The sequence below is a fragment of the Petaurus breviceps genome, unplaced genomic scaffold (assembly GCF_028583685.1).
Source record: "Petaurus breviceps papuanus isolate PSGF00001 unplaced genomic scaffold, PetGlider_PUasm1.0 99, whole genome shotgun sequence".
NCBI classification, from domain to species: Eukaryota; Metazoa; Chordata; class Mammalia; order Diprotodontia; family Petauridae; genus Petaurus; species Petaurus breviceps.
In genome coordinates this window covers 8,100,102-8,119,537 of record NW_027187465.1, presented here as the reverse complement: position 1 = coordinate 8,119,537, position 19,436 = coordinate 8,100,102, and the positions used below count along the sequence as shown (strand labels likewise).

Below are 19,436 nucleotides of genomic sequence, written 5' to 3'. Positions count from 1 at the left end.
CTCCCCAGACCCTTCTTTCCACCTCTGGGTTCTCCCAGGTAGCATCCTCCCTCCCCCCAAGCTGGACTTGGGCTGCCCGGGAAGTCAGTGCCTGGAGAGTGGGGGACTTGGCAGCTCAGCATCCCTTTATAATGTGTCAGGACACTAGGGAGGAAGATGTGGCCGGCTGTTGGGACAGCAGAAATTGATGGGCGGGCTGGGAATTCATCAGCATCGGGACGACTCGGGTAGAGATCAGCAAACAGTGGCTGTGGTGGACGTGTGTCTGAGGAATTATAGAAGCCTCTCTGATTAGAGAGGAAGGCAGTCCATGGGATGGGCAGAGGGGAGCCTTGGTGACCTGATACATTGTGGTGAATAACGGCCAGTGGGCACAGGAGGGCTCTGGCTGCGGGCTCCTTTACCCACCCCCTCCAGAGTCATCTGTAGTTTTTCTTATGGGAAGCCCTGTCCTCCTCAGCCTTCAAGCCCTGGTTCCAGGCTTGCCTCTCACGCAGCCTTCCCCGATGCCCTCAGCCCTTTGCCATGACTCCCATGGTCCATGTAATCATGTTGTTAACCAATTAAACCCTGGGGATCATCTGGCATCTTTGTTCAGTTAACCATTTGGAAGGGGATGAGATCTGCTGTGTGAATGACAGGGCCCATCTTGGTTTTCTCTTTGTAACCCCAGCACTTAGCATAATAATGCCTGGCACAGAGTAGGAATAGGTACTTGGTAAGATCATAATAGCTAATATTTAACTGCCAGGCACTGGGCTAAGCATTTATAATTATTAACTCATTTGATCCTCTCAATAACCCTGGGAGGTAAGGCTATTATCAGCCTCATTTTACAGATGAGGAAACTGCGGGTAAGTGACTTGTCCAGGATCACAAGTAGTAGCAGTAGTAGTAGTAGTAGTAGTAGTAGTAGTAGTAATAGTAGTGGTAGTAGTAATCATCATCATTTAACATTTCACTCACACACACACACACACACACACACACACACACACACACACACTGTGCTGCCTGCTGCATGCCAGACACTGTGCTAAGTGCCTTACAATGATCTCATTGGATCTTCACAACAGCCTTGGGAGGTAGGGGCTATTACTAATACCATTTTACACACAAGGAAGCCAAGGCAGACAGAGATGAAGTGACTTGCCCAAGGTCCCACAGCTAGGAAGTGTCAGAGGCAGTATTCGAACCCTTCTTTTCCTGACTTGCCACACAGAGGTATCAAGTTACAGTAATTCACAGGTGTCAGCTTAACATCAGCCAGGTAGAGGCTGGCTGCTGTATACTAGAGAGAGAGAATTCTGGATTTGGGGTCAGAGTTTCATTTGTTTTGGGGGGAGTGTGGGAGAAGCTTGTGGAGCTCCAAAGGCCAAGCTAGACAGAGGACTAGCTTGAACCTGGGTTCAAATGCTGGCTTTACCACTTACTGTGCATGTGACCTTGGGAAAGTCACTTTGACTCTGGGCCTCAGTTTTCCCATCTGTACCATGAGAGCATTGGCCTGGATGGCCCCTTCCATCCCTAGATCCATAATCTGAAGATATACTTTGCAATTTCCTCTCTGCCTCTTACTGTTTCTGTGGTAGACAGGATGCTGAGCTGCCAAGTCCCCCACTCTCCAGGAGCTGACTTCCCGGGCAGCCCAAGTCCAGCTTGGGGGGAGCAGGGGTGATCTAAGGTGGACCTTAGACCAGTCACTTAATTTTTTAGGGGCCTGGTTTCCTCATCTGTAAAATATGGAGACTGGACAGTGGCCTCTGAGGTCCTCCCCAGCTCTCAGTCTGCTGTCCTGTGATCCATTAACCAGAGGACCTTAGGGGTTTCCTCCAGCTCCGACAATCTAGGCAGACTTCAGAGAGGAGGTGGTCCTGGTCTTGGGCCTTGAAGGAAGGGTAGTACTTAGACAAGTGGAGGGAAGGGGAAGGACTCCTGATGTCAGGATGGGGGCCACATCTGTGCCAGGAGCTGTCCATGCCCAAGTTCTGTGAGTCTCTGAAATTCTTTCATTGCCACGTGCCTCAGTTATCCTGTTTATGAAACAAGTGGGTTGGATGAGATGTCTCTACCATACCTTCTCTCTTTAGATTTGGTGAACCTACATTCTTTTGGGCCAAGATCTGCATCTTGTGCCCCCCACACCCCGTTAGCTGGCATTGGGGCTAGCCAGTCCCACAGACACTCAGTAACTGTTGAATGGAATTTTACTTTTGCAATCTCTTGCTTGGCCATTGGTTAGGAGAACAGAGCCCAGTCCGTGGGTGGTATGGAGAGAGCACTTGGCTTCAGTGTCGTGGGGGGCGTGGGGAAGCCAAGGGGAGAAGGGCAGCTAGAAAGCAGCCAGGGTGTGGTCGGTTCTGGCAGGACCCCTCCCAGACAGGGGCTTTTATTAGGACCTGCGAATTTCGGTATTCTTAGTATGTGACTGATGGGGGAAAGGAAATCTGACCCCCTTGAAGGCCTTCTAAAAATAAAGGTGGGAGGGGGTGGGGACTCGGGGACAGACATGACCTAAAGTGGTCCTGGATCAGATGTTCATTTCTCTTGGGAGTGGGGGAGGACCAGGGGCAGGGGGAGGACCTGGGGGGTGGGGGGGAGGGAGCAGCCGAATCATTTTTCCAAAGTGAAATCAATGACACATGTGAGACTTCATGAGGAGTCAGGAGCCTGGACCCTCATTGGTTACTTTGAGCAGCCCACGTTTTATCCTCTTATGGAGTCAGTTTCCTTAGCTAGAAAATGACTGGCTTGGAATCACTATCTCTGAGGTCCTTTCAAGCCCCTTCTGTGCTCCAAGATTCCTCTGACATCCCCTGTTCTGAGGCCCCTCCCAGCTCTGACATCCCCTGTTCTGAGGCCCCTCCCAGCCCTGACATCCCCTGTTCTCAGGCCCCTCCCAGCCCTGACGTCCCCTGTTCTCAGGCCCCTCCTAGCTCTGAGATTTCCTTGCTTTTTTTTTAAGCTCATTGAATCTCTGGCACAGGTTTTAGAGTAGGTGTTGCCTGAGCTGAGTCTGACCCGGAGGGCAGAGAGGGACCCTGCTGGAAAGATGTGGGCGGCCTTGTTCTCATTCTGCTGATTCTCGCTCACCTTATTTAGTCCCCAAAGAACCTGGAGCGTTTATGCGCCTCTGTCTTCTCTGTTGTGAACACCAGGAGGGGCCCCAGAAATAAACCTTGCTCGGGATGTTTGGGCGTGTTCGGTTTCTGAAGAATCGTATTGGGCCCTTTTGGCTGCAGCTGAAAGCAGCAGTTTCCATGAGCCCCTCTGGGAGGTTGGAGGATTACTGTGGGCCAAGAAGCACCAGGTTGTTTCTGAGAACGGCTTCATGAATTACCTGGTGCTACTGAGCTCAGGGGCAGCTCGGGGTGGAAAAGGCAGGCCCGCTCCCAGTGCCTCCTGGCTGTGCACTGTCTGCTGCCACGATTCCAGAGCGACATGGAGGCTGTTTCTGGAAGGTCTCCTCAAATTCTGGGTTGTTGCTTATGGGTCAAAGAAGAAGAGACCATCAGAACATGAGACGTTAGACCCTTGAGAGCCTCTGGGACATAAACAGATCTAGGTGCAGGAAATCTTAGATTAGAGAGTGTCAGAGCTGGGAGGGGCCTTAGAACAGGAGATGTCAGAGCTGGGAGGGACCTTAGAACAGGGAATGTCAGGATTGGGAGGGGCATTAGAACAGGGAAAGTCAAAAGTGAGAGGGACCTTGTAGCATGGAATGTGGGAGCCAGGAAGGACCTTATACATAAATCTAGTCTGACCCCTTCATTTTATGGAGGGGGAACTGAGACCAGAGAAATGACTTATTTAAAAGGATTGATTTCATTATCAAAGTCGTGAAAGAGAAATCATCTCCCAAAACAGTTATACCACTATAAAACACCACCACCAGAATAGAAGAAAGTGCTTTGCTGTGAATCTGGAAATACACTCCTTAAAAATAGCTGCTCCCTTTGTCTTCAAGCCTCCTGCATGGATTCTGGGCCTGGTGAGCAGGGCTGCCCCAGGGAGGCGCGTGGCCAGGTCTCAGTATGTAGCCCTTCTCCCTCCCAAACATTTGTTTTTGGGTAAAATCAGCTTAACATGATCTATCTGGAAAATGAGAGGGTTAGAGTAAAGGATTTCTAGGGTTCTTTTTACATTGGACATACTATGCTTCAGCGACCCTCTCAGCCAGGTTGGCCTTGATGAGAATAGGGTCTTGGGCAGTCACCTCTCCTACGGGGGCTTTCTTTACCTGAAATTTAGACTGATCCAAGGAGGAAACAGAATCTGTCATGCCTGTTGCCATAAGGGAGGGGTATCAACACTCATCTATACCACCCATCTACATCCCTCTTTGTGATGGAATGTGTGGGAGTCAGACAGGCGTTGATGCCTTGTTGGCCTTGATGTTACTGGAGCAGGGTCCAGGGGATCGATATCTCCCCGGGGCTCCCTCTCTGGCCCAGGCCCTTGGATTGGTGTTCCCTGAGTGGTCTGTTGATGTCCTATCTGTCCCAACACTCACCACAGAGGCGAGGCTTGTGGCACATTTACCATCCAGCACCAAGGAGTGACCCAGACTGTTCTTAGCACGGAACCTTCCAAAGCTCTTTCTCCCTCTTGGAGAGCTCCCTTCAGGAAGACAGACAGCACGCAGCCCAGCCCCCGCCTCTCATGGAAAGCTGTGAATGTTTATTTCTGTCATTTGGGGTAATGAATCCCCAGGGGAGCCGACGTGTCTGTACTCGAGCCGTCCCCTTTCAGCTGAACGTTCTTCTCAATGGGTGACTCAGGCCCATGGTGAAGAGAGGCCACCAGGCTGGGCTAACAACACAATATGGCATTTATATATTTGACTGACTTTCTCCTGGAGACTTTGTGGCTGAACTTTAGGTAACGTCCAGGGGGAGTAGGTCCACAGCAGGCCATCTGGAGGTTCAAAGCTTGGTGGAGGGCCCTTAGGTTGGCATCTGAGGGTCTGGATTCAAATTCAGCACTGCTGTTCTCTCCCTGTGTGACCTCGTCACCTATTGGAGCATTGGGTCATTGAGTCATAGTGTGTTCAAAGTGAATGGAACCCTAGAAAATCTGGAAAATGGCAGGGCTTGGGTTGAATGGCCTGTCAACTCAGCTGTAACAGAAGTTGTCCACAGCTGAGTGTTTGGTCTCTTAGACAACAGATATATTCTGTGTCATGGTAATGTTCTTTTTGGTGAATTCAGCCAAGATTTATGCAGCTCCTACTCTGTGCTAGGCCCAAAGACAAGAATGAAAACAGCTGCCCTCAAGGAGCTTGCCTTCTGCTGGGGGCAGGAGAAGAGAGCCTGGAAGCAGATAGATCAATACAAAGATATTAAGAATGAGTAGATGTGTAGCTGCCTTCTTGGTCTGATGAAGCAGTTGGGTTTGGAGAGCCCTAACCAATGGGGAGGGGCTCCATAGTGCAAAGAGTCAGGAAGACGCATCTTCATGAGTTCAAATCCAACCTCAGACACTTACTAGCCGTGTGACCCTGAGCAAGTCACTTTACCCTTTTGGCCTCAGTTTCCTTATATGTAAAATGAGCTGGAGAAGGAAATGGTAAACCCCTCCAATATCTTTGCCAAGAAAATCCCAAATGGGTTCACGGAGAGTTGGACATGACTGAACAATGGCTGAACGCTGAACCAACAGGGAAATCAGTAGGAAGTGCTTTGAGGCAAGGAAAGGATTTTTCTGGATAAATAAATCTGCTTTGCCTCCCTGATCCCAACAAAGAGGTAGCTGGCTTAACACAGGAGCATTTATTGTTTGGTCTGTGTATTTGAGTAGACATCATTGGCTGGGTGGAGTACTCAGCCTCTTTCAAGTTTTGTGATAACTGTCATCACTTGATTTATTTTCTTGGGCGTGGGGTAAGCTGTCCAGGAGCGAGCTCCAGGCCAGGCCAGTCGAGGCTCTGGCCCCCAAAGCCAGTGCTGCCACCCAGTGCTTCCTGTGGGACCTCAGTTAAGGGACGTGGCTTCTCTGGGACTCAGTTTCCTCAGCTCCAAATCTGATCCTGTGAATTCCCTTTGGGGCCCTCTTCTGTTCCTTCTCCATGGAAAGGGGGTTGACATTAGGGGCAGGGGCTCCCTGTTTCCCTCCTGGCACTGACTGTGTGGCCCTGGACTAGTCTCTTTTCTTCCCTGGGACTCATTCCCTCCTCTCAAAATAAGAGAGTTAGACCAGGTGGCTGCAGGGGCTGATTTTAGCTCTGGAACCACGACTGTATCTCTGACAATTCCAAGTTAGTTTTATGGCCTCAGATTAGTCACTTAATGGCCTTAAGCCTCAGGGTTCTCATCTATAAAATGGGAGGGTTGGACTCTGAGAGATGAGAGAGATGGTCTCTGAGGTTCTCTCCAGCTCAAGATCCCTGGGCCCACTCAGCCTCCCTGCAAGGCCAGCCCAGATCCCCCCCAGCAAGGGATCAGCCGGGTCTTCCTTACCCCAACCTAGAAAACAAGTCCAGAAGGGGAGCAAAGTAACTTGGCAGCTTTGCCCAGTCTGGGTCACTGGCGGCCCTTCTGGCCCCAAGCTGTACTGAGGGCTTTGAATTACATCCGCCCAAACCTCTAAGTGGAGGAGAGGCAACAGGGAGGGCCTGGGAGGAGTGTCTTCCTAAAAACCAGGCTTGGTAAATGTGAGAGACAGAAAAGGAGAGAGACAGAAACAGAAACAGAGAGACAGAGAGCGAGAAAAAAAGAAAGAGACAGATGAGAGAGAAAGGAAACAGAGACAGCGCAAGAGCATCAAGGCAACCTCCCCCTTACCCCCTTTCCCCCCTGCCCCCAACATTAACTTCTTATGTGAATGAAGTCATACCATGTGCTGAAGGAAACCAGGCCCCTGGGACCTACCGAGAGCAGGGGAAGCCTGTCTTGGGCCGAGGGCAGAAACCCTGCCCCCCCCCTTCTCATGCCAGGCTTGATAAAAGTCTGACTTTTGCAGGAGGGGGGATTTGCAGGGTTAAGAGCCTTAATTCTGTTGAATGGTTTTGGGGATCCCAGAGAGGGCTCTAGCTTCATAAACATAGCATACCAGATACACTCTGACCTTTTCAAGCTATTTTCCCACTGGTGAGATTGAAGATTCACAAAGTACTTTCTCTATCACAACCCTGTGAGTTCGTGGGAGACGTGGCATTGCGGAGACCGTGGACTAGAACCTTGTCACGGACACTCACTAGCCGGATGAGATGGGTTAAGAGAAGGAGGAGGTGAGGAGGGAGAGCTCTCCAGATGAGAGGCACAGCTTGGTCAAAAACACGTAGGGAGGAGATGGAATTCTGTATGTCAGGTGCAGCTGTTGTTGGCTTTGATCAGAATGGAGAGTGCAGAGAGGGGAGCAACACGAAGGGAGAAGAGAACATTCATTTTCCACAGATAAAAAGTTCCTAAAATAGGGCCTTACAGTACACTAGTGTTACCAGCAGGCATGGCCTCTGCATTGCAGGTAATTGGGGAAATTGGCTCATTGGGTGAGATGATTAGTGATGGACAGTAGGGTGGGGGCTGAGCCAAAGGAGGAGATGCAGGTGAAAGCTGGATTGTGTGTCTCCCCAAGAGAGCCGAGGTCACTGTATTCCCTGTATCAGCTGGACCGATGTTGACCTCATTGTGAGGCAAGCTTATGAATAGACAGCAATTTCTTCAGACAGAAATAGATTCAGCAAAGGGGCAGAACAAGGCATGTTTACTGGAAGGACTGATCTAGGACCAGACCTCCTTTTTATCTTAAAATTTTTGAGAGGACGGAGAAATTCAGGGGAAGAATGAATGAATGAAAGAATGAAATTGTATTTATTAAGTACTTGCTCTGAGCCAAACATTGTGCCCAGCACTGGGGATGTGAATACAAAAGCAAAGATAGTCTCTACCCTCAAAATAATACTTATCAAGTACCTACTTTGTCATCATAGACTGAGTAAGGCACTCTGGGGGAAAATCAGGGTAAGATGTTGCCTGTGCTTTCAAGGAGCTTATTAGAATAATTAGGTGGAAAGGTAACATAATTAGTGTTATGTGACATGATGAAACTGTCATGAGACATGAATGACTCAAATACTCCACAGTTATCTGTGACCTCATTGGTTTGAGAGTTCTCTTCAGTGATATGGGTCACAACCCATCCATGATGCATCTGTCCATGCATCCCTCCATGCAAACATATATCCATCCATCCATCCATCCATCCATCCATCCATCCATCCATCCATCCATCCATCCGTCCATCCATGTATCCGTCCGTCCATCCATCCATCTATCCATCCATGCATCTGTCCATCCATGCATCCGTCCATCCATCCATCCGTCCATCCATCCATGCATCTGTCCATCCATCCGTCCGTCCATCCATCCAACCATTCCATCCATCCATCCATCCATCCATGCACTGCCCATCCTGAATGACTCTCTTCCATGTCCTCCCTTCCCACATGGGACCATCCAACATACTGGAGACTATTCTTTCTTCTGACCCATGAGTGACACATCTAAAGAACAGGCCTGGAAGTTCAGAGGGAGAGATCACTGTCTGCTACTTTTCATCCCTCCCTAATGAGATAATCTTCTTGACTTTGGCCTTGAACAGGATAAGCCAATGGGTCTAGAGGTTCTTGGGTGGCCTGACTGGAGCCACATAGTGCGAGCTTGTCAGGGTCATGGCAGGGAAGGGGCTGGGGTCACTTCTCACCCTCATGTCAGTTGCCCCCCTTTGTCTCTGCAGGATCAGCTCAAACAGTGTTTCGCAAGGCAGCCCCCGGAGGCCAAGGACACAGACACGCTTGTTCAGGAGAGCGATAGCCAATATGGCACCTGGAATGATCCTCGGCAGAGTGGGGAGAGGTAAGATGGTGGAACATTTGCTTTCAGGAACAGGCGAGGCTCAGCCCTTGCCCACTGGCTGGGGAGTATGTAGTCTGGGTCCAAGTCAAGCTTCAAACCCCAGCTTCTCCAAATCAGGAGGACCTGAGTATAAATCCAGCATTGGGAACTTGCTCACTATGTAACTCTGGGCAAATCACCCTTCCTATGCCTCAGTCTCCTCATCTGTAAAATAGGGATTATAAGAGCATCTGCTTTCCAGGGTTGTTATGAGCATCAAATGAGATAATATTTGTAAAGCACAGCACATTGCACATAGTAGACCCCTTGGATAAAAGTTTGTTTTCTTGTCTTCCCAAATCCACCTCTTTCTGGTCCACCTCCTACCTCCAGTCTTCAATTCCATTCAACAAGCACTCTTTAAAGTACCTACTAAGAAAATAAGTTTAATAGGATTGTACATGTAGAGCCTGTATCAGATTGCTTGCTCTCTTGGAGAGGGAAGAGGAAAAAAAAAAACTTGGAACTCAAAATGTTACAAAAGTGAATGTTAAAAATGAGGAAAGAAAATAATAATTAAATTTTTGGAAATTGCCTACTAAGTGCTAGATACAGTTCCAGATTCTGGAAATACACAGACAAAACTAAATCAGTCACTCCTGTCAAGGAGTTTTTATTCTGTTGTAGAACACAACATGTAAACATCTAAGTATACAAATTAATTATTCAGTCAAACATCTATTATAAGTACCTACTCTGTGCAAGGCTGTATGTATACAAAGAGCCCTCCGGGACTTTGCATTCTAACAGGAAGGGCAACATGTACAGAAATTTAGTTTTATGTGAACTGATGGGGGCCACTAGGTGTCACCATACTTCACAGAACACCAGGCTTGGATCTTCCTGTGTTCAAATCCAACCTCAGACACTTCCTAGCTGTGTGACCCTGGGCAAGTCACTTACCTTTGTTTACCTTAGTTTCCTCATCTGTAAAATGAGCTGGAGGGGGGCTCCTAGGTGGCACAGTGAATAGAGCACCCTCGCTGGAGTCCAGAGGACCTGAGTTCAAATCCGGCCTCAGACACTTAACACTTACTAGCTGTGTGACCTTGGGCAAGTCACTTAACCCCAATTGCCCTGCCTTCCCCTCTCCAAAAAAGCAAAAAAAAAAAAAGTTTTAAAATGAGCTGGAGGAGGAAATGGCAAACCCCTCCAGGATCTCTGCCAAGAAAACCCCAAATGGAGTCAGTCACAAAGGATCAGATGCAACTGGAAAACTATTGAACAACAACATGAACTAATCAATCAGCATTGATTATTGAGCCCCTACTGTGTGCCAGGCCCTGTGCTAAAGATGTAAGCTCCTCATTGATTGGAGGGTCTCCAGCTTAACAGATTCCTTATTTTTATACACTGAGCCTAGCTGGCCTGGAAATAACCATTCATTGTACCCATAGTTTCCAGCTCCTTAGAGACTAGAATTTTTTTTCCTGTAACAACAGACTGGAATGAGATCTAAGGAGTGTTCCTCTCCAGCGAGCTGTCATGACTGCCAATCACACTTAACACCACCAGCAAATGCTGCAGTCACAGTCTATCCACATGGGAAACTGCTCCTTAAAATAGCAAGAAAGGATGGGAGGCAGCCCCCTCAGGGGCCAGCAGGGTGATGAGAAGCAGGGAAGCTTATGGCCCACACGCCTGGGCTTTGGGCTTTCCTGGGGCCTGCTCAGGAATCAGGTCTTTTAGGAAACTCTCAGCCCACCTGGGAGGCCTTGAGGCATCGTTAAGTCTTCACTGAGGAATCAGTGAGACCCAGCAGCCCGGGTCTGGACACAGGTCCTGCCTTCCAGGCTTAGGGTGGAGAGTAACCACCTGTATAAAGGTACTGCTGTATTAGAAGGGCACAGAGGGTGAGGGATGGAATTGGAATCACAAAATATAGGGCACCAGAAGGGAACTTAGAACACAGGAAAGTATGTCAGAGCTAGAAACAGGTTTAGAAGGTGGGATGTCAAGGCTGGGAGGGGCCTCAGAACAGGGGATGTCAGGGCTGGGAGGGGCCTCAGAACAGGGGATGTCAGGGCTGGGAGGGGCCTCATTTCCAGGGATTATTTATTCCCACCACCCTTTGGTCCCACATCTTCACTATTCCCTTTAGTTATATGTCTCATTACTGATATTTTTGGATCTCTTATATATTTGTATGTCTGGCCTCCATTGTTATCGTGTGAACTTCCTTATCTTGGATCTGTACCCAGAGTACCTAGAGCAGTGTTTTTCATGTATTGGGTGCTCTGCATGGTCTCCACTGACTGATAAGAATTAGGGCAAAGGAATCTATTAATTTGTAGTTGTCAGTTGTTTCAGACATGTCCAACTTTCTCTTACACATTTTGGGGTTTTCTTGGCAGAGACACCAGAGGGGTTTGCCATTTCCTTCTCCAGCTCATTTTACAGATGAGGAAACTGAGGCAAACAGGGTGAAGTCACTTGTCCAGGGTCACACAGCTAGGAAGTGTTCAAGGTCACATTTGAACTTGGAGATGAACCTTCCTGACTGTGGCCTGGTGCTTTATGCACTGTTCCATTTACTGCCCCCCATTAATATTAAGCACGTTAGCAGATAGGATACCTGGGGGCCCCTGCTGACTGATCCCTGTTGACCCATTTCTTGTCAAAATTACCTTGATTGAACATGGATTGGTAGGTGAGCTGGCATCTCCCCTGTAGCTCCCGTGGGGAGAGCACATGAGTTGGCAGGGGCCAGTATGGCCCCTTCCCTTTCAGGGAGTGAAAAGAGTGTCTGCAGAAAACGTAGCTGAGTGTCCTGTGCTCCATAGGCTAGCTCTAACAAGGGCAGTTGACATTTTATTGAGGCAGAAGAGGAGAGTGTTGGAGGTCTCTTGGTTCTGCATGTGGCTCCAATCTAAGTCTTCTTGGAAGAAATCTGATTTTAAGGTCTTGGCGTATTTCCAGTCCAGCCCACACTTCATTCACCAAACCAGTGGTTCCTTTTGCCCCTTGGTGCTACCAGTTGTCATGGGCTTGACCCTCCAGTAGAGATCTCAGGCACAAAGGTTGACCACAGATGACCTCCTCTCTCTATAGAGGTTTCATAATTGGATTTTTTTAACACTACATGAGATCTCCAGCCAGAGCCTTTGGCCAGCGGTCATGAGATTCTGTCTGTTAGTGACTAGTTGTATTTCCTTGGGCAAGTCTGGACCTCTCAGAAAACTGTTTCTTCCTCTCTACAGTGAGGGATGAGAGGGGTTGGATGAGATGACCATGAGCCAGGCTCTGTGCTAAGGGCTGGGATACAAAAAAAGGCCAAAGAAAGTCCTTGATTCTGGGAAGCTCAGAGTCTAATGGGGGAAACCACATGATCCCAACTCCACCCAAACAAGATAGGAGAAATGGGGGTGGTCTCAGAGGGAAGGCACCAAGATTAAGGAAGACTGGGGAAAGACGTCTTGTAGGAGCTGGGGTTTTAGCTGAGACTGGAAGGGAGCCAGGAAGAGGCAGATGATTAGGGAGAGTTCCAGGCATGGGGTTAGCCAGTGCAAGTCCTAGGAGTGGGAGGTAAGCTCCTTGTTTGAGGAAAAACAGCAAGGTCAGTGTTACTGAATCAAAAAGTACATGGAAAGGAGTTATGTGCAAAAAGACTAAAGTTAGAAGGGGTGTACAGACATCTGAGCCTGGAGTCAGGGTGACCAGAGTTCAAATCCAGCCTCAGACACTTCCTTGCTGTGTGATTTTGAGTAAGTCATTTAAGCCTGTTTGCCTCAGTTTTCTCACCTGTAGCATGAGCTGGAGAAAGAAATGACAAACCACTCCAGTATCTTTGCTAAGAAAACCCCCAATGGGGTCATGGAGTCTCGGACAGGACTAAAAGACAGCTGAACAACAAAATGTGCCAGCAAGTCTGCTAAGAGTTAGACTTACAGCTTCCTAATGTTATAGTTTAAGTGACTTCTCCCCAAGGCTACACATGACTGGCTCATCCTCACCCAGTGGGCTAGCTCCTGTTGGCATTCTTTACTTAATCCAATTTATCAAACATTCATTAAGCACCAAATGTATGCCAGGCACAGTGCTAGGCAATCAGGATGCCAAGACACAAATGAAAGTCTGTTGTGGGGTGGAAATAGTATATACTTAGAAAATTAAATACAAATGGTATATACGATTCTGGGGATAGGGGGAAGCATCAGCAAATGTGGTAGGATTAGGGTAGACTTCTTGTAGAAAGTGGCCCTGGGGCTGCTCCTTGAAGGAAGCTAGGGGTTTTATGTTGTGAAGGAAAAGGGAATGCACTCCAGGCATGGGGCATGGCCTGAGCAAAGGCACGGAGACCAGAGATGGGATGTCGTGTATGAGGAACAGTAAACTGACAGGTTGGGTGAGTGTGTGAACTGAGCCTGGGAAGACAGGCCGAAGCCATTTTTAAATGCCAAAGAGGGTGTTTGAGCCTAGACGCGAGGGGGAGCCACTTGTTCTTCTCCAGGAGGAGAGTGCCATGGTGTGGGTGCTTGTAGGAAAGAGGCTCCAGGGTTAGGGGGTTTAAGAATGTGGTTGAGCATAGACTGGTTGGTCTCCTTTGGAAACAGCTCCCCCTGGTGTCTTCTGGAGGCCGAGTATGAAGTCTGGTCGACAGCAGTGTTGGTAGCTACCATTGTGGTCTAGTGCCACCTACTGGTTACAGACTAGCACTGGGCCTGACCTTGGCCTCCTTGAATGGGCTCATTCAGAAATTACAGTGAAATCAAATATTCTGGATTTCTTATGTATTTCTCTAGGTTCTCTATAGAAAGTCAGTGTTGCCTGAGTTGGACTTTGTGCCCAGATTGAGGGAACAGTCATTTTATACAAGGCAGGCTTGTAGATGAACTCTCCAACTGGTATTCCTGGCCCAGTGGATTCTCCAGTCATAAAATCATAAAATAGCAAAGCAGGGAGGTCCTTTAGAACATGGAATATCGATGATGGGAAGGCCTTGGGAATGAATAGAGATTCTAGAACTAGGAAAGACCTTATAACATAGAAAGTCAGGGCTAGGAGAGGCCTTAGAACAGGGAATGTCAGAGCTGGAAGGGGCCTTAGAACATAAAATGTCAGAGCTGGGAGGGGCCTTAGAACATAGAATGTCAGAGCTGAGAAGGCTTTTAGAACAGGGAATGTAGAAGCTGAGGGTGGGAGAGATGTTAGAACCAAGAATGTCAGAGCTGGGAAGAGCTTTAGATTCATATGCTGGCATACTGTGAGACGTAGAGGGCACCTTAGTGACCTGGTCATCCTCCTTTCTCATTTTCCAGAGATGATATGAGCTGCCCAAGATTTGTTGTTGAGTAATTTTTTTCAGTTGTGTCTGACTCTGGGACCTCATTTGGGGTTTTCTTGGCAGAGACACAGGAGTGGTTTGCCATTTCCTTCTCATTATACAGATGAGGAAACTGAGGCAAACAACCATCATTATTATTACTACTGCTGCTTTCTATCTAGAAATTCTAATCTTTCCTTTATTATTAATAATGATAACAATGTTATTAAGTCATAACTTTAATAATACAATTTAAAATATGTTGTTTAAATATATAATTTTAATAATATATTTAATAAACATAACTTTAACATATAATAATAATTTTAAGGTTTGCATAGTGCTTTTATACATCTTATCTGGAGACAATATTTCCCAGGGACATAGGTGCTTTATCACCCACATTTTACAGTTGGGGAAACTGAGGCAAACAGGTTAAGTAACCTGCCCAGGGATACATAGGTAGTCAGTGGATGAGGCTGGATTTGAACTCAGGTCTTCCTAACTCCAGTCCCAGTGCTCTGTGCACAGTGCCATCTAGTTGCCTACCCCATTAGTGTATTTCAGTATTTTGCTGATAACCAGCTTAACACTGGGTCTGTCCACCTGCCCAGCTCCCTTTCTCTTCAGCCCTGCTCCTTCCTTAGGTAGCACCTATCATTGTAAAGGCACAGAGTCACACAGACTCTTAGCCTTGGCCAAGACCTCAGAGTCCCCCAAGTCCAAAGCCTAACCTGAATGGACATCCTTCTGGATGTCTCCACCAAATGGGCCTTCAGCCCCACTCCTTTCGCAAAGAGCTCATTTTACTCATGAGAAGTTGCTGTTTTTAGGAAGTTCTCCCATATATTAAGTTGACATCTTCCATGACTGCCCCACCTGCGACTAAACCAAACAAGTCTGGCTGCTTTTGGGCATCTCTCACACATGTCTTGCATATCCCAGTTACTTGTGATCGTAGTTTGTCTCATTGACCTGAGTTTCCCCCGAAGTGCTCAGAACACCTGTTAGTAAGTGACCTATAAATGTTATTGAATTAATGAGCAGCAGCACCCTGGGAAGTAGATAGAGTGATGACCTCAGAGCCAGGAAGGCTCATGTCCCTGTCCTATGTCTGATGCCCACAATTTCTGTGACAATTCAACCTCCTAGCATCCCAAGACAATTTGCTAAAACTAACTTTTCAAAGGAGGTGCTGCCCAGCATTGGTGAAGGGAGTTTCCTCACCTACAAGATCTTTGTAGCAGGTTTAGTTCCTATCCCTTGTGTAGAGAAACTCCAGGTGAAGAACCTCCCTCCACTAATGCAGGTTGGCACCCTCTCTGGGACACTGAGAGTTTGCCCAGGGTCACCCATCCAGTATAAATCAGAGGCCAGAATTGAACCCTAGCCTTCCTAGCTTTGGGGCCAGCTCTCTATCTCCTACACTGTGATGAAACCTTCCAATTAGAACCAATCCATCTAATGAATGATCTCCTGGCACTTGTTTTTGGACATTATCCCAGGTTCACTGGGTTAGCTAATGAAATGGGTTTGTAGCAGCTCCCTGCCAAAGCCTTCTGTGTCCTTTCCACCCCTGGTTAGATGGCCCTTAGCAGGGGGAGATGTATGGGATCCTTCTGCCTAGTTTCCTTGGTAGGGGAGAGGAGGGTGGGGAAGGAGCAGGTGGAGGGTCAGCAGGCCAATGGAAGGGACACCTGATCAAGTCAGAATGTGGTCAGGTTGGGATGGGCCTCAGAGGGTATGTAGTGGGCCTCAAAGAATGGCTTGTGGAGGGAACCCAGACTTGAAGAGTAATCTACCCTATAACATGCCCAACAAGTGGGCATCTAGCCTCTGCTTAAAGACTTCCAGGCAGGGAGAGCCCACCCCCTGCCAAAGAGGCCCAATCCCCTTTTGGCTAGTTTTCATTGTTAGGAGGCATTTCCCTGTAACAAGCCTCACTGCCCCCATTGCTCCCAAGGCCACCTTCTGGTTCCAAGAGAATTTGTCATTCATGAGGGAACCCTTCAGATAGTCTTCTTTACCCAACCTTCCCATGCCATAAACTCAAGGTCCTTCACCATCCTTGATACCCTCCGTAAGACAACTCATTCCACTTTGGGGCAACCTGGATTATTAGAAAGTTTTTTTGTTTTTAAATACTGAGTGAGAATCTACCTCCATGTAACTGCTATACAGCAATTCTCTTTCTTCTTCAAGATGGTATAATGGGAATGTGTCCAGTGCCTAGAGTGGGGTTGCCACCTGTACTTTTGTTCCTTTTAAGGGACAGGGAAGGGAATCAGTATAGCTGGAAGCCATGAGAGGCAGCATCCTATTCTAGACTTGGAGTCAGAAGGACCTGAGTTTAAATCCCAAGACATATACTGTGTGACCATTGTTGACTTGACTTAATCCTGGGACCCCTGCCTTGTGGAATGGCCTCTTGACCATTGGCCTGGAGTACTCCTTACTCTCTCTGTCACCCAAATATCCAAGCTGTTGCCAAGGCCTTTCAGTCTCACCTCTGCAGGGCAGCTAGGTGGTGCAGTGAATAGAGCACTGGCCCTGGAGTCAGGAGGACCTGAGTTCAAATTCTGCCTTAGACACTTAACACACACACACACAAAACTAGCTGTGTGACCTTGGGCAAGTTACTTAACCCCAATTGCCCTCCAAAAGGCAGAAAAAAAATTTTCACTTCTGCAATTTCTCTCATCAATTTCACATCTATAGCATCTCTCATCAGTTTCACCTCTGCAGCATCTCTCATCAGTTTCACCTCTGCAGCATCTCTCATCAGTTTCACCTCTGCAGCATCTCTCATCAGTTTCACCTCTGCAGCATCTCTCATCAATTTCACCTCTACTGCTTCTTTCATCAGTTTCACCTCTAGCAGTGGCTCCCTATCTCCTCCAAGAATAAATGCAAAATCATCTGTTTGGCATTCAGAGTCTTTTCATAACCCAGACCCCTTCTACCATTCCAGTCTTCTTACACTCTACTTGCCCACACATACCCTTAGATACAGTGATACTGGCCTCCTGGCTTGACTACAAACAGGATCCTCCATCTGGAAGGCTCTTCTTCCTCTGCTCTGACTACTGACACTCCCTGACTTCCTTTAATTCCCAGCTAAAATCCCACCTTCTATGGGAAGGCTTCCACAACCCTCTTAATTCTTGTGCCTTCTCTCCGTTAATCATTTCTTATTTATCTTGTATGGGGCTTGTTTTGTATATATTTGCTTGCATTTTGTCTTTCCTGTTAGACTGTAAATCCGTTGAGGGCAAGGATTATCTTTGCCTCTCTTTTTTTATCTTCAGTACTTGGCACACTGCCTGGAGCTAGTAGATCCTATATAAACTTTAGCTATTATTGTTATTGTTATTAACCCTGATGGTGAGCTAGGGAGATTCTGAGGATGGTGGCTTGTGGAGGGAACATGGATCCTGCCACTGAAAGTCACATCTGACCTCAGTGGCACCCTCTCTTTGTGCCAAGCAATGTGAAGTTCCTAGCCAGTAGGAATTGGGGTGGTACTCAAACTCAGGTCTGGAGTGGGGCACCCAGTGCTTGAAGTCCTGGGCAACTAAAAAAGCTGCCTATGCTCAGGTCTCCTATGGCAGTGAGCCCCATGCTGGTACCTTATAAGGAAGAAACCAGCACCAGAGCAAACAGTTGCTTCTCAGAGCCCTATTTCTCCTCCCCAGATCCAGGGGGTGATTGCCTGACAAGTCTGTGTGAAGATGTGATGAGCCACAGGCCTAATCACCAGCTGTCAGGGAGTCTCAGATAAAGCCAGCACTCCCCTGGCTTGGGGCTCATCTGATAAGGCCTTTCTCCTTTGTGTGGGGCTGTCTTGTGTGGGTGTGTGTTCTTCCTAAAGGGGCAGGTACCTCTCTCAGAGTCTCAGTCCAGAGCTGGCTTCCCCTTCCTGGGAGCACCTGGCAGGCAGGAAGGGAGGAAAGGCTGCTTTTCCTGTGACAGTATCTCAGGGCCTCTGCTCCTTTAGAGATGGTCTCCAAGGGCCCTGCCAGCTGTTAAATTCAGTGCTTTCTGTTCCGAGGCATTCTGGGCCCTTCCCTCCTGAAACAGGCTCTGTTTTATGGCCCCTCCCAGCTTTGACATTCCTGGTAAGGGCCCTCCTAGCTCTTATATTTCTTGTTCTAAGGTTCCCCACACCCCAGCTCTGATATTTACTGTTCTAAGCACCACACACACACACACACACACACACACACACACACATACCAGCTCTGACATTCCCTGTTTGAAAGGCCTCCCCACCTCTGACATTCTATGTTTTATGGACCCTCTCAGCTCTGACATTCCCCATTCTAAGACCACTCCCAGCTCTGATATTCCCCTGTTCTAAGGAATCTTAAATGTGGAATCAGAGGACATAGGTTCAAATGCCCCCTTATTGCTTAGGATTGTAGGAGGGAAGGTGCCTCTCACTTTATAGATGAGAAAATGATTGAGACTCAGAGGAAAGTGACCTGATTCTTTCCCTGAAATTGTAAGTTCTCTGAGGGCAGGGGCTGTGTCTTGGGCACTGTTATGTTTCCCATGATGCTTTGCCTAATAGATGCCCAAGAAACAATGTGCTTTTTTAAATGCTCTCTGGGCTTGACATGAGGCCGTCACCAGAGCAGGGGCTCAATGAGCATCTGTCAGAATTGCCATTTAATACTTAGAACTCTTAAGGCAGGCAGAGCAGAGATTTTCAAATCAACTAGAAGGAAAGATATTAAGTGCCTAGGAAAAAGAAAAAAAAACCTAACCCCCAAACCTTAATATTTTGTCTCTGATCCATGCCTCCTTCTTCCTGCAGTTTTGCTCCTGAGTCTCCTTCTCCCGACAACATCACCTCGGCCAGAAAACAGCCTCCCGGCAGCCGGCTTTCTTCCCTGTCATCTCAGACGGAGCCCGCCTCCCCCGCAGATGCTGGTGATTCCTCCAGGGATCAAAGGAGCACGAGCTTGGACCGCTCCAGTACAGACTTGGATTCAACCGATGGGGCGGAAGGAGCCCCACCTTCAGACGCTGGCCTGGAGGGGAAGGTGGATGACTTCTCCTTCATCAATGTGAGTCCCAGGGTCCTCCTGGAAGGGCGGGGACAAAGACCCTTGACCAAGTGCCCTCTGGCCCCAAAGGAAAGGAGGGTTGCAAATGATCATTGAAAGGGGTTGTGGGAGGGAACTTAGCAGAAGACCAGGCACACAGTAAGCACTTTAACAATGACTCCCTTCCTTCCTTCCTTCCTTCCTTCCTTCCTTCCTTCCTTCCTTCCT

The 19,436-nt window shown here is 48.0% G+C and overlaps 2 protein-coding genes across 9 annotated transcripts in view; both read left to right on the top strand.

The window, feature by feature from the left end:
- The window catches only part of GRK3 (G protein-coupled receptor kinase 3), a 462,068-nt gene that overhangs the window by 101,359 nt on the left and 341,273 nt on the right, over window positions 1–19,436 (top strand). The window lies entirely within an intron of this gene.
- KIAA1671 (KIAA1671 ortholog) overlaps window positions 1–19,436 on the top strand; it is a 222,620-nt gene that overhangs the window by 189,864 nt on the left and 13,320 nt on the right. For all 8 annotated transcript variants that reach the window (XM_069081787.1, XM_069081785.1, XM_069081786.1 and 5 more), the window contains 2 exons: window positions 8,737–8,855; window positions 18,977–19,229. In XM_069081787.1, the coding sequence (XP_068937888.1) occupies window positions 8,737–8,855; window positions 18,977–19,229 (372 nt within the window). The remainder of the gene's footprint in view (window positions 1–8,736; window positions 8,856–18,976; window positions 19,230–19,436) is intronic.